Source organism: Spermophilus citellus (genome assembly GCF_964194105.1).
Source record: "Spermophilus citellus genome assembly, chromosome: 1".
Lineage (NCBI taxonomy): Eukaryota > Metazoa > Chordata > Mammalia > Rodentia > Sciuridae > Spermophilus > Spermophilus citellus.
In genome coordinates, this window is record NC_138182.1 from 138,876,871 (window position 1) to 138,890,514 (window position 13,644).

The following is a 13,644-nucleotide window of genomic DNA, read 5'->3' on the forward strand; positions in this document are numbered from 1 at the left end:
CCCCCTTCCCTCCCCTCCCCTCCCATCACCTCTCTCTACCCAATCTACTGTGACTGCTTTCTCTTTTTTTTCTTCCCCCTCACATCATCATACATGTATTTTGTATAACAAAGAGGGTCTCCTTCCATCTTCCATGCAATTCTCCTTCTCCCTCCCACTCTCTTCCCTATTTAATGGTAATCTTTTTCTCATGCTCTTCCTCCCTACTCTTATTTTGAGTCACCCACTTTATATCAGAGAAGACATTCGGCATTTGTTTTTTAGGGATTGGCTAACTTCACTTAGCATAATCTGCTCTAATGCCATCCATTTCCCTGCAAATGCCATGATCTTGTTATTTTTTAGTGCTGTGTAATATTCCATTGTGTATAAATGCCACATTTTTTTAAATCCATTCATCTGTTGAAGGGCATATAGGTTGGTTCCACAGTCTAGCTATTTTATCTACAAATTACAGAAAGTCAAGTCAGACTTCCCTAAGAGGAGAATTCAATAGCCAAAAACACTAGATAATCAAGGGGCAAGAATGGCTTCAGGCATGACTCTACTCAGGAACCTCTATCTTGGCTCTGCTTTATTTTGCTTTGGCTTCATTCTTAAGGATCCTTCCCACGTAGTGGTAAAATAACCACTAGCAGTTTCAGGTTGATTTTTTTTGACCCCCATTTGAATAACTCCAACAGAAAGAGTACTTTCCATCAAGCATTTTGTAAACATTGTTTTCAGCAGAGGTAAGGGATGGACATAAGAGTCTAGGAATTAGCAGCAAGTCAGGGATAGTTAAAAATCACTGGAGTAGAGTGAATGTAGATGCCCAAAGAGAGGAAGTAGAGTGAGACATGTAGAAAGTAAAGGCAAGAACTCCAGATAATGATGTTTAAGGACTGTCCAAGTAGGTTCAGTACATACAAGAGACTAAGGAGGTGAGATTATAAAGATAGGTGGAGAACCAGATGATAGTGGTGTTACAAAAACCAAATAACTAGAAACCACATCGAGTTTCATTATTAGGAGAATGGATAAATTGTGGTATATGTATAAAATGACATACTACATAGCAATAAATAAGAATGGGCTGTAAATACACAAAACAACATGGATAAATATAACTGACATTTGTTGTGCATTAAGTAGCCCTACACAAATTAAGGTAAGTGGGCTTTCTGAGGGTGGTAGGAATGTTCTGTATCTTGATCTGATTCTCATTTTCACAGGCATATATACATGTAAACTGTATGTGTGTGTGGGGGGGGTGGTGATTGGACCCAGGATCTGTGCATGCTAGGCAAGTGCTTCATCACTGAGCTAAATCCCCAGCCCACATGTAACATTTCTTGAACTGTACTCTGAAGATTTGTACACTTTATTATTGTGGGAACAAATGCATGGAGTACTGCATACATGGCATACATTAAGGGCATCTGAGTGGCAGGCCACTTCCCTAGTGCTTGGTGTGTGAGCGGCAGACCTCTTACCCCATAGGCATATCCCTGGGTGTGAGGCCATGTGTTGCTGTCCCAGGGCTTGCTCCACGGCCTGCTCCTCGATTGGTCACAGGAGTAGAATGAATGTAGATGCCCAAAGAGAGGAAGTGAAGTGAAATATGTAGAAAGTAAAGGCAAGAACTCTAGATAATGATGCTTAAGGACTGTCCAAGTAGGATCAGTACATACAATCAGAGTTAGCAAGAAATTGTGTTGGTGGCTGCCTATAATCTGCCTAGCTACTGCCTGAGTATATATCCATGGTAACTATGCAATAAAATCAGACCTGCTTCCAGCTTGGTCTCTGAAGGTCTTGATTAGTGACTCTGCAACCACAGTCTCCTCAACCCTGTTCCGTGGACCTCCTCGCTGGACGAGAGAGAGCCCACATATTATATGTAAGTTATACCTCAGTTGGAAATAAAAAGCCAAAGAATCAAGGGAATTTTGAAAAGAAATGAGTGTACGCGGTGCCAAGTGTCCACAGTTCTTGCCTAGTAAGATAAGGACTGCAACACTAGATGGTATGCTCAGCTGAGAAAAAGAGTGCTGACTTCCAGGATGCTAATGTTTTCGTGGTAGGTGCAGAATAATCTTGGTGAGCTGAATTGAATTGCTGGTGTGCAATAACCTTTCCTTATTTAGGCAAGAAGTACTGCCTACGAATGGATCAGGGCATTTCCTACCACACCATTAGCAAAGAAAGAAGAAGAAGAAAAACAGTCAGAGACAGAAAATACTGAAGAAGTCAATAAAAATTCAATAGAGGTAAACAAAGCAACCAAGATAAGCTTTTTTTTTTTTTTTAATAGATTTGAGATGTGGGTATTACAATTGAGGACCCAGTGTCCTTCTGTTTTGTTGAACTGCTATCCATCATTTCAACCTCGTGAAGCCAAATTGTGGTCTCTTAGTTTCAGACACTAGAAGTAACACAGAAGTAAAGAGAGAGACTGCAAGTAAGCGTGCGCACAAATATAACAAAAGGGTGCATGTGTGTTTGGTCCCAAGGAGAGTTCCCAGAAAGTGCCACCAGATGCTTAATGTAAATCTTTTGGCCAAAACTTAGTCACACCCGACTCTAGGGGAACCTCTGTTTTTTAAAAATTTTTTAGTCATGACTGTAGCTGTAAAAGTACATCACTACTGTGGAAGAAGATGAGAAAGCTTATTAAAGAGCGACTCTACTTTCAAAATATTGAATTATTCAGAATGAAAGAAGCAAGGTGGTGTCATTGCCTTGCAGATTAAAAACAAAAAACTAAAACCTAATGTTTTATTTTGTTGTGCTTTCTTTTGTTTTTCATCCAGGATATCCATGCATTTGCAATTCGCAGCCTAGCAGAATTGACTGCCTGCTCTATTGAACTATTTCACAAAACAGCAGCGTTAGTTCTGCATGGTGGGAAGCAGGAAGTGACAGCCATAGAAAGGAGCCAAACTCTTTCCCAGTAAGTGTAATGAATATCTCTTAAAGATAAAAAGGGCTGGGACTGTGGCTTAATCCCCAGTACATATGTACATATGTACATATACATACATACATACATACATAAAATGGCACTAATTGCTGAAAGAGTTTTCTTGGCTTAATTTCCAAAGTTTTTTTCCCCCCCCTCTAGATTTTTTTATTGGTGCCTGATAGTTATATAAAATTAGTTTCCAAAATTTTTAGAAATGTCTATATTATCAAGGTACTATTTATATCATATAATATTTACATAGTAAAAGTTTTTTCATTTTAAGTGTTTTTTTTTTCTTTTTACTGAACCATTGTATTATAAATCTGCCCTTTTTTATTAACCAACTCATGCTCTGAAAACTGTATTTTGCAGATTGTTAGTGTGAATAGGAATGGAATTTGACATAAGTGAAACAGAAAATAGTTCTAAGAACTTGAGTTTTTAGTTATTGAGTGCTAATTATATGTAGGCACCATGCTGAGGGATTCACATGTATTCTAATTTTTACAGTAACCCAAGGGATTAGTTCAGCTTTAACAAAGAGGAAATGCAGACTCAGAAAAGTTAAGTAATCTGCACAGGTTGTGCAACCTACAATTTAGACATAGGTCTGACTGTGTCACACATCCATTCTTTTTTTCTGCCCTTATTACTGATCTTGAGAAAAAAGTATTCAAAATATAATGTAAGCAATCACAGGAGGAAGAAAAAAGGCCCAGTAGTTTCTAAATAGATCTCCTTATTTAAATGAGAATTTTTATTAGGAAAAAGAATGTCCAATGTGTTAGAATTGGGAATGGCTACTGTTATTCTCCAGACTGGTCTCTTCAGCAGCAGCATCATTGTCCCTCTACGCCATCCCATGGGGGGATTTTTTTGTTTTGTCTTGAACACCCTTAAGGATGAGAGTGACACAGCTGTGATCGTGTGAAAAGTCGCTGTTCTTGCTACTCTGATTGTTCTTCCAGGCATATCTCATACCTGTACAGAATTCAGCTTTCTACTCAAATGCCACCTTCTCAGAGACACCTTTCTTCATCGTAGTCTAAAATAGCATCTCTCATCATTTTCTAGTCATTATTATCTGCTTTATGTAGCTCATATCACCACCTAGTAACATATATGCATGTGTTTATACATATGTATGTATACATATTCAAATATGTGTGTGTAATGTTTGTATGCTGTCTTCCTCTTAATTAGCAAGAAAGTTCAAATCCATGCAAACTAGTACTTTACTGACACATCTCCAGTGCTTAAAATAGTGCCTGGCATGTAGAAGACTTTCCATAAACATTTTCTATTTTAATTATATTTCTAAATGGAATGTTGGGTCTTTTAAGTATTGTGTCCTTTAGTGCATTTTAGGTATTTTCTTCGATTTAACTAGTACTTTCTAGAGAATTTTGTAGGGAAATGTTTTTATAAGGCATGAACTTTTTCTTCCTGTAGCATGAATGTCTGCTCAGATGGATCTCCAATTACATTAGAAAGCTGATATAGACATATTTATACATTTGAAAGTTTCTTCTGTCACATTTCTTTAACTAAGTGATTTGTTTTCTTATGACAATTGTTAAATATAACAGAGAGAGAGATTGTGTGTGTGTGTGTGTGTGTGTGTGTGTGTGTGTGTGTGTGTTAGAGAGTGAGAGAGAAAAGAACCCTCCTGATTTTCTTCATTATTTTCTAGGATGACAATTGTATTGTGTAAAGAGTTGTCCTGTCTGTCTAAAGAGTTTACCACCTGCCTAACAACTTCTGGGGTAAGAATGTGCTAATGTCATATAACTGTTTTTTTAAACAGCTTAATTGAGATATAGTTGATGTGCTATAAAATTCAACTGTGTCAAGTATTCAATTCTATGGATTTTAGTATATTTACAGAAATGTGCAATAATTATTATGATAGAATTTTAGAACATTTTCATCATCCCCCCCTTCTAATCATAATATATTAGCAGTCACTCTTCATTTCTTTCTCTTCCTTACTCCCCCAACCCTGGTGATACAAATTTATTTTCTTTCTTTGTAAATTCACCTATTTTGGACAATTCATGTAAATGAAATTATATATTATGTGGTATTTTGTGTCTTGATTTCCTTCATTTAGCATAATGTTTTTGAGGTCTGTCCATGTTTTAGCATATCTCAATCAACATTTCATTTTTTATACCTTTATTTTATTTATTTATTTTTATGTGGTGCTGAGAATAGAACCCTGTGCCTCACAAAGGCTAAGCAAGTGCTCTTCCACTGAGCTACAACCCCATTTTATTTTTATTAGTGCATAGTACTCAATTTTATGGAGGTACATATGTATTTATGTGTTTGTATATATGTATACATGTATACACATACATACATATATACCCATTTTTTTATCTTCATTTGATAGTGTATTTCCACTTTCTGACTAATTAATAATGTCATGAACAAGCATATATGACCTTTTGCATGAACATTTTCATTTCTCTTGAGTAGTTAGAAGTGGATTGCTCTGCTGTATGGTTAATAATAGCCCATTGAGTAACTGCCTAGTTGCTTTCCAAAGTGACTGCACAATATTGCATTGTCACCAGTGATGTGAGGGTTCTCCTTTTTCTACATCCTCATCAACACTTGTTATTGTCTTTTCAATTTTGACCATTTTAGTATATAAAGTGGTATCTCATTGTAACTTTGATTTGCATTTCTCTAATGGCTAATGATATTGAACATATTATCTTGTACTTGTTGGTCACCTGTGCAGCGTTGGAGAAATGTCTGCTCGAGTCCTTGGTGCACTTTTCCCCCATGTTTTAAGAGATGGGGTCTTACTGTGTTGTTGAGGCTGACCCTAAACTCATGGGCTGAAGTGACCCTCCTGTCCCAACCTCTTAAGTAGCTGGGACTATACTTGCATGCCACTGTGCTCACCTGGCTTATTTTTTTTTTAATTGGACTGTTCTTTCTTTTTATTATTAATGTATAGGAGTTCTTTTTTTTTTTTTTTTTCTGAATGTAAGTTTCTTACCAGATATTTTCTGTCAGCCATGGATTGTGGTTTCACTTTCTTGATAGTGTCTTTTGCACAAAAGTTTAAAAATCTCGATGAAATCAGATTCCCAGTATTCTCTTTTATCAGTTGTGCTTTCTGTGTTATAGTATCTAAGAATCATGAAGACTTACTTTTGTGCTTTCTTCTAAAAGTTTTGTTTTAGTTCTGGTGTCTGATCTGTTGTCTGATCCATTCTTTTTACCAATTTAATTGTCTTGGCCCCTTTCTGAACTCTCATTTATATTATGTTGATTTCTATGTGAGTATCCTTATGTGAATACTGTGTTGTCTTAATTAATGTAGCTTTGAATCAAAAAGTATGATTCTAGCTGGGTAGGCTACTCAGGAGAATGAAGCAGGAGGATCACAAGTTTGAGGCCAACCTGGGCAACTTAGTGAGAGCCTATCTCAAAATAAAAATGGGTGGTGATGTAGCTCAGTGGTAGAGTACTTGCCTAGTTTGTGCTAGGCCCTGGTTTAATTCCCAGTACTTCCCCTGCTCACCCCCCTCAAAAAAATATTTTCTTTTCCAAGCCATTTTAATCATTTGGACCCCAGGCATTTCCATATGAATTTTAGAGTTATTTAAAGTTATGTCTAACTTATTCTTACAAACTCTTTTGTTCTCTCTTCTATGAAGTCTTCATTATGCTTTGTGCTTCCGAGACCTGTATTGGAAGTGTAGACCTTAATAAAATAAAAAGCCCAAATTTTTTGCCCTGACTTTTAAAGAATAGCTTCTTAATTAGACACTGGTAACATTCATATTGTATAGTTGCTAGCCAGTGAGAGAGCTGTAATTAACATTAAAGTTGTTTTTTTTTTTTAAATTGGAATTACAAAAATTTACTGAAGGCATGTACCATGAATTAGGATAAATGAAGGCATTTTATTTATTTATTTATTTATTTTAAAAGAGAGAGAGAGAGAGAGAATTTTTTTTAATATTTATTTTTTAGTTATTGGCAGACACAACATCTTTGTTTGTATGTGGTGCTGAGGATTGAACCCAGGCCTCACGCATGCCAAGCGAGCGCACTACTGCTTGAGCCACATCCCCAGCCCGTAAATGAAGGCATTTTAATTGGTGTATTATTATACCTAATAGTGACATTCATACAGGCACATAATCTAATCAGTTTTATTCCCCAGTACCTCCCCTGCTCTATCCTAGATCCCTTTGTTCTATTTTACTGTTCTTTCTTCTGTTATTATTTTTTAATTAGAGCATTATAATTACATATAAATTCTGGATTCATTGTGGTAAACTCTTAAGGACACAGCATAATTGAGTAGATTTTGCTCCCCGTTCCTTTCTCTTTCTCCCTTTCAATTCCCTTCTACTGTCTTTATCTCCCTTCCATTTTCATGATATCCCTTTTTTATTCCTTTTTATATTCTTTAGCTTCCACATATGAGAGAAAATATTCAATCTTTGACTTTCTGAGTCTGGCTTATATCACTCAGCATATTCTCCAGTTCTGTTCCATCCATTTTCCGATAATTTCATTATTCTTTATGAAATGTGTATATACACCACATTGAAATGTGTATATATACCACATTTCCTTTATCCATTCGTCTCTTACAGACTCCTAGGTTGGTTGCATAACTTATGAAGGGCATTTTAATCAAGTAAATGAGAAAAACTTTATAGTAAGTATGAAGTGTGGTGGAAAAGTTACTATGGGGCCCTAAATTTGTTTTAATTAAGAACATGGCCCAAATTCTTAAATTTGAGATTAGATTATTCATAAGGGTAATCTTAGAATATAGCTGTTCTCTCTCTTTTTAGTATTTTGTTTCTATTTGCTGAAAAATTAAAAATGTTTAGTTGTGCTGTAGAAAACATTGAATATGGAATGAAATTGCTTAATGGGGTTTGCTCTGAAAATGTGGTGTGTGTGTGTGTGTGTGTGTGTGTGTGTGTGTGTGTGTGTATGTGTGTAAAAGTTCCAGATAATGTTAGTATTTTTGGTAAATATATTTGAAACCATAAACTTGGGTTCCTTGGGGTCCAAGTCATGGGATAAAAATGTTTCTTATTTGGCTGCTGTGGTCTAAGAGAAGAGGGGAGAAGGAGGGAACTGCTGGACTTGGGGAGGGAGGCAGGCAGCATTTTGCCAGAGGTCCTGTAAAGACAAGAATGATGGAAGAAGGAGAATTTTGGCACTTAAGATGTAGGGGAAATTTCTTGAAAGAGTGTATGTGCAAACCAGAGTTAGTATTTTCTTTAAAAGATTTCTGGTTTCCTGAAATTAATTGAATAAGCCACAGTGTTTTGTACTTTAACAAAGTGAATCAGCTATAAAGTTCTAACACATGTATTATATTTGCACTATTTATTTGCATGAAATGAGATTTTTCCAAACAGCCTGTCTTAAAAAAAAAAACAAAACTTTTTTTGAACACATGTTCTATATACGTTTTGTTTTCAAATTTTTCTAAAAGTTTGTGGTCAGATGTACCTTTCCCACTGTCTCATCCAAAATGAGGGTACTTTTAAAAATTTATAAAAAAAACTATAAAGGGGGTGGGGATATAGCTCAGTTGATAAGAGTGCCTGCCTCACATGCACAAGGTCCTGGGTTCAATCTCCAGCACCACCAAAAAAACAAAACAAAACAAAAAACCTACCAAGAAAAGTAATCCCAATTTGGATAGCAGAGAGTATAGAGAAAATTTAAAGCACTTAAAATTTCACTTTTCAGAGGTGAAATTTTCCTCTCTCTCAATCCAGATATCCTATGTTTATATTTGTGTGTTTCAAAGTGGGATTATATTCTACCTGTTGTTTAAGGTTATCTTCTAACAACATTGTATCCTTTATTCTAGATTAAAGAAAAGGCAGATGTTCTGAATCCATTAATCACTGCAGTCTTTCTAGAGGTTAGTAATAATTGTTTTTAAGTCTATGATTCCAAAGGCATTTTGTATTAATGAACTCTTAATTAAGTCTTTAGCTTTTGACTTTTTTGTTTTTTTTTTCACCAGATTAGTAGTTTGGTGCAGATATGGACAAAGTGGTGTATGTTTGATGTGTATTTTATTGCAAGGCACAGAAGTTGAAGCTGCAGGATAATGTGGATTGGTAGGAGCAATTGGCTGTCCTTTTTTAGTCCCTTTCCCTTGACAGCTTAACATATAATTCCCAGTAATGAAATTACTTCTGGAGACCAGCTGGTAAACATGAAGGGATGAAATAGGCAAGCACTATTTTCTAAAGGACTAAAGCTTATGCAGGAGAGGTGTTTCAAACAAAACATTTTGTCATTTCCTTTCCAAACAATCTTAAATTTTTTTTTTTTTTTTTTTTTTGTCGAATAGGTACCTATGTTTACATAATCCTCATGGAGGGTTTAAGTCTCTGGAAAGGGATGGTGTGCAAGCATCCCATGATTGATTGTATTGCCTCCCTAAGGATGGTTTCTGGATACCATGTTTGAAGAACTATTGTCTTATAAATTAATTGTAAAGGCAACTTTAGTCTTTTGATGATCTGTTCAAGACATATTATTTATCTTAGAGTAGGGAAGACAAAAATATTGATAATTGGTTAGGTTTTAAATATGAATTTTTTAATACTATTAGACTATTCTCCAGTTTTAAATTATTTAAAAATTACCATTAAAGAAATACTTTTAGTTTCTTAACTACACAGTTTTATTTAAGCAGTCTGAGGAACTCTTTTGATCACTTAAACAATTGTTTTTTTTTGGTACTGGGTATTGAACTCGGGGGCACTTGACCACTGAGCCACATCCCCAGCCCTATTTTGTATTTTATTTAAAGACGGTCTCAGAGTTGCTTAGTGCCTTGCTTTTGCTGAGGCTGGCTTTGAACCCTCGATCCTCCTGCCTCAGCCTCTTGAGCTGCTGGGATTACAGGTGTATGCCACCAAGCTCGGCTTAAACAATTTTTTAAAGGATAATTTTGAGATTTAGTAAATGGCAGAGTGGCAGAGTTGAAAGAACTTTGCAAACCAACAGCACAGTCCTGTCCTTGTTCATCTTTGACTTGCTGTATAACACTGAATCAGAAATTTGCCCTTCTTGGTAACCTTATTATTTTTAAGTGCAAAATAAGAGATCTAACCAGATGATCTTTGAGGTTTTTTGGCTGGAAAATGTATTGTCAAATGTCACATTGAAGTTTATATCAAAGTACTAGACAATGATAAATCCAGAAAAGATAATCTTACTTGATATGAGTTGCCTCGTTTTTTCTTTTTTAGTTGATTGTTTTTGCTTACAGATTTGAAACACTTTTGTCTTTGAAGTAATACAATTTTATCTTAGTGTAATGAAGTATCTGTTGTTATTATTCTGGAAGGTGAGAGCTTGTTAGATATAAATGAAGTCTGGCAAACTCTGAGCATAATGATTTCATAATGCTTCTCACAAATAGACATATTTCTATTTATACTGTTTCATCTTTAAAGCAGTGTTCCTTGTTTATGTTTGTGATCAGTTCTCTTGTGTTAATGATTGCATTGAGGCCATCGAAGAAGAGCTACCATAATGGGCTGGAAATTCCATAGTGCAGGATTCATTCATAGACTCCTGAAAGCATCTTTCAGTAATTGACTACAGTGCTATGACAGAAACTACCCACTCAATTAAGGACTAAATAAACCTTGCATGCCAAGTTTGAGCAGGATATCAGACAGCTACCATTTCTGATGTGCAAATTGGGAAAAAAAATGCTAAATTCTTTTTTGGTACTGTGGTATCATCTCAAGAGTTAGGTTTTTTTTCTCTAAAATAGAGTATACTGCAGTAGAAAGGTCTGTGATCTTACTTGGCCAGCTACAAATTCATTTAGATTACAAATATTGATTTTATTATCTTATATTTATTTTATGTGACTGTGATTATTTTCTTTTTCTTGTTTTTTCAATCCCCCCAGGCATCAAATAGTGCCTCTTACATCCAGGATGCTTTTCAGCTACTCTTACCTGTGCTGCAGATCTCTCTCATTGAGAACAGGACGGAATTACCTAGGCAGGAGCTACAAGTCCAAAGGCCTTTGCCAGAACATTGAAGAATAGAGAAGATTTGACCTGAGATCTGTGATGGCTAAGAAGTGCCACTTTCTTCAGGGTACCCCTGCAGAAATGAATAAGGAAGGTTATTTTAATATATAAAAATTCAGGCAGGAGAACAGGTTTAAAGAGGAAGTTTGTTTCTTCACTTGGCTGAAGTATTCAAATCCTCACACTATTCCCAGTTATTGACATATTATTTGAAAAAACACTTTGTGGAAAGTCTAAGAATATAAGCTCTAGGTAAAGTTTTAGTGGGACACTCAGGCAAAAATATTGATCTATTTTTGACATGCTGCAAAACACTAAAAATTTTGTCATGGATATAATCTGTAGCCCATGGAAAAAATTGGTGTAAAAAACAGGAGGAAAAAACCCCTTAATTTGGCATTCTAGAATTTATGACATACTTGGTTTATTAATGCCATGTACTTTCTCCTTTCTAGAATAAAATCTATGGCTTTAAGAAAATTGAGCATATATAAACTCTAAAATGATTACCCTTTATCATGTGATTCTTGGAAATGGCTAGGAAGTTTCATTTACTCTTTTAATTCTCAGTAGATATTTGACATTGAGGAAAAACTTGCAGTATTATACTTTTTCAGGCACATGAACGAAGTATAACAGATTCCCCTTTGGCTTTAAATGACTCCCGTATCCCTTGATGACAAGCTTCAAGTCATAGGTGATTCTCTCCTTAACTGTATTTAAGACCAATAAGTGCAATTTAGAGAAACAGTTTCATATTTTAGATATTCTTTTTAAGTTGTTTTTCATGCATACCCCATAAGCAGGACAAATTCTGTCACAACCAACCCTAAATGAGTGTTGAGGCTCTTTTGTTAGTAGGGTTTTTGTTGTTTGAATATTGTTAAAGTGAGTCATAGAGTCCCATAGAAGTGATATTCATTTATAATAAGATTTAACCTCTAACACATTTTTCTTCTTCTTTGTTTTAATTTGTTCTTTAGCATGGTTTTAAATACAACTTTTATCTTCTAGATCTTATGCCCTTTTTCTTTCTTCAACAACCAAAATATATTTTGATATCTATTCTTTTTAAAAAAGGTCTCCAACTTTGTGGTTTTTAATGATTCAAGTAACTTTTCTGTGACCTCTGCCCCCCATCTTATAACATGTTAAAAATAAAATATAATTGAACTGTTCATAAGTGTGATATTTCACAAATGTCAAGAATGAAAATCATCATTTACTTTATGTACTATAATATGTGCATTTTCATAAAAGGCTTAAAAATGAAGCATTCAGAAATGCCGATGTTATAAATATTCATGCCTCTTAGTTAACATGTCATCAAAGCCTCAGGTTAATACATAAGAGGAATTCTGAAAACCTGCCCACTGACTTGCCCATCTGCATCCTGATGCCTCCCCAAGCACCAGTCTGCTGATTTCTCCATTTTACTTGAGACCCCATCCGTGCTTGTTATTATATCATCTGGCCAAAGTCCCATCATGTCTCAACTATCACTTTTCTTATCAGGAAAATTACAACAAAGAACAGTTCAAGTAGTCTCTTATCTCTCTTGTGTTTTGAGTTAAAGGCAAAAAAGAAAGGTACCATGATCACTTTACTCTCACAAATCAATGTTGAACTCGCCAGATATTTACATTTCTGATATGCTTACCCTTGTACAGAGACTGCAAACTGAATGAAAACAACAAAAGCAAAAACCATCATCTGTTTCTACTTGTCAGCCTCACATTTGTCCTTTTCCATACATGCTGGCCATGGCTGTGCTCTTAAACTAATTCTGAAGTTAAGTCGTTTTTCTAACTTGAGTGTGAATGCAGCAATATACTAAAAAGTTTTAAGCACATTTGTAAATTGGAATGGAGGTAGTTTGTCATAAAGTTTTTACCTGCCAGTTTCACCTAGGTAACTGTTTTTTTTTTTTTTTTTTAAAGAGAGAGTGAGAGAGGAGAGAGAGTGAGAGAGAGAGAGAGAGAATTTTTAATATTTATTTTTTAGTTCTCGGCGGACACAACATCTTTGTTGGTATGTGATGCTGAGGATCGAACCCGGGCCGCACGCATGCCAGGCGAGCACGCTACCGCTTGAGCCACATCCCCAGCCCCTCACCTAGGTAACTGTTGCAATGAGCCTAGCAATTTCAACTAAATCAGATTAAACCTGAATAGCCTACATAGTTATTGTAATAAAGTATTGGACTTTGAAGTGTTTACTACAGCTGGATCTTCCTTTACCTATCCCACATGTCATTGGGATTTACTCAAACTGCATAGTTAGCTTGTGTTGAAGCAAAAGTTTCAAAAAAGAATCAAATATTATATATTTCTAACATTCTAACATTTTTAACAGACATGTAAGTGACTTCTGTATTTAGCTTACTCACCTTTGAATTCCCAGCTTTCTGGCATTATAGTCTGGCTGATGGTAGGAAGTATTTGTTGTTTGGCTGAAAGAAAAAGAAAAAAAGGAGGAAAAGAAAGAAGAGAGGCCAGAAAAAAAGAAGTAAAAGAATAAATGCAAAAGAAAAAAGATAGTTTGGTGCTTTTGTACCAGCAGAGAGTACATTGGGTTGAAACTCCTGGTTCACAGCTATCCACAGTGAGGCCTCATAAGAGG

At 35.5% G+C, this 13,644-nt stretch overlaps 1 protein-coding gene and 1 long non-coding RNA gene across 2 annotated transcripts in view; one reads left to right on the forward strand and one right to left on the reverse strand.

Moving 5' to 3' along the window:
* FAM114A2 (family with sequence similarity 114 member A2) overlaps nucleotides 1-11,210 on the forward strand; it is a 32,105-nt gene extending 20,895 nt beyond the window's left edge. Inside the window, exons 10-14 of the mRNA XM_081283350.1 lie at nucleotides 2,130-2,252; nucleotides 2,796-2,935; nucleotides 4,641-4,713; nucleotides 8,823-8,876; nucleotides 10,896-11,210. Of these exons, the coding sequence (XP_081139476.1) occupies nucleotides 2,130-2,252; nucleotides 2,796-2,935; nucleotides 4,641-4,713; nucleotides 8,823-8,876; nucleotides 10,896-11,030 (525 nt within the window). The 3' untranslated portion in view covers nucleotides 11,031-11,210. The remainder of the gene's footprint in view (nucleotides 1-2,129; nucleotides 2,253-2,795; nucleotides 2,936-4,640; nucleotides 4,714-8,822; nucleotides 8,877-10,895) is intronic.
* Nucleotides 11,211-11,238: 28 nt separating this feature from the next.
* On the reverse strand, nucleotides 11,239-13,274 carry LOC308643553. Its single transcript, XR_014020745.1, has 2 exons — nucleotides 13,138-13,274; nucleotides 11,239-12,929 (listed from the first exon to the last, which is right to left on the reverse strand). It is a non-coding gene; the product is annotated as an uncharacterized lncRNA (long non-coding RNA).
* Between the last annotated feature and the right edge of the window lie 370 nt (nucleotides 13,275-13,644).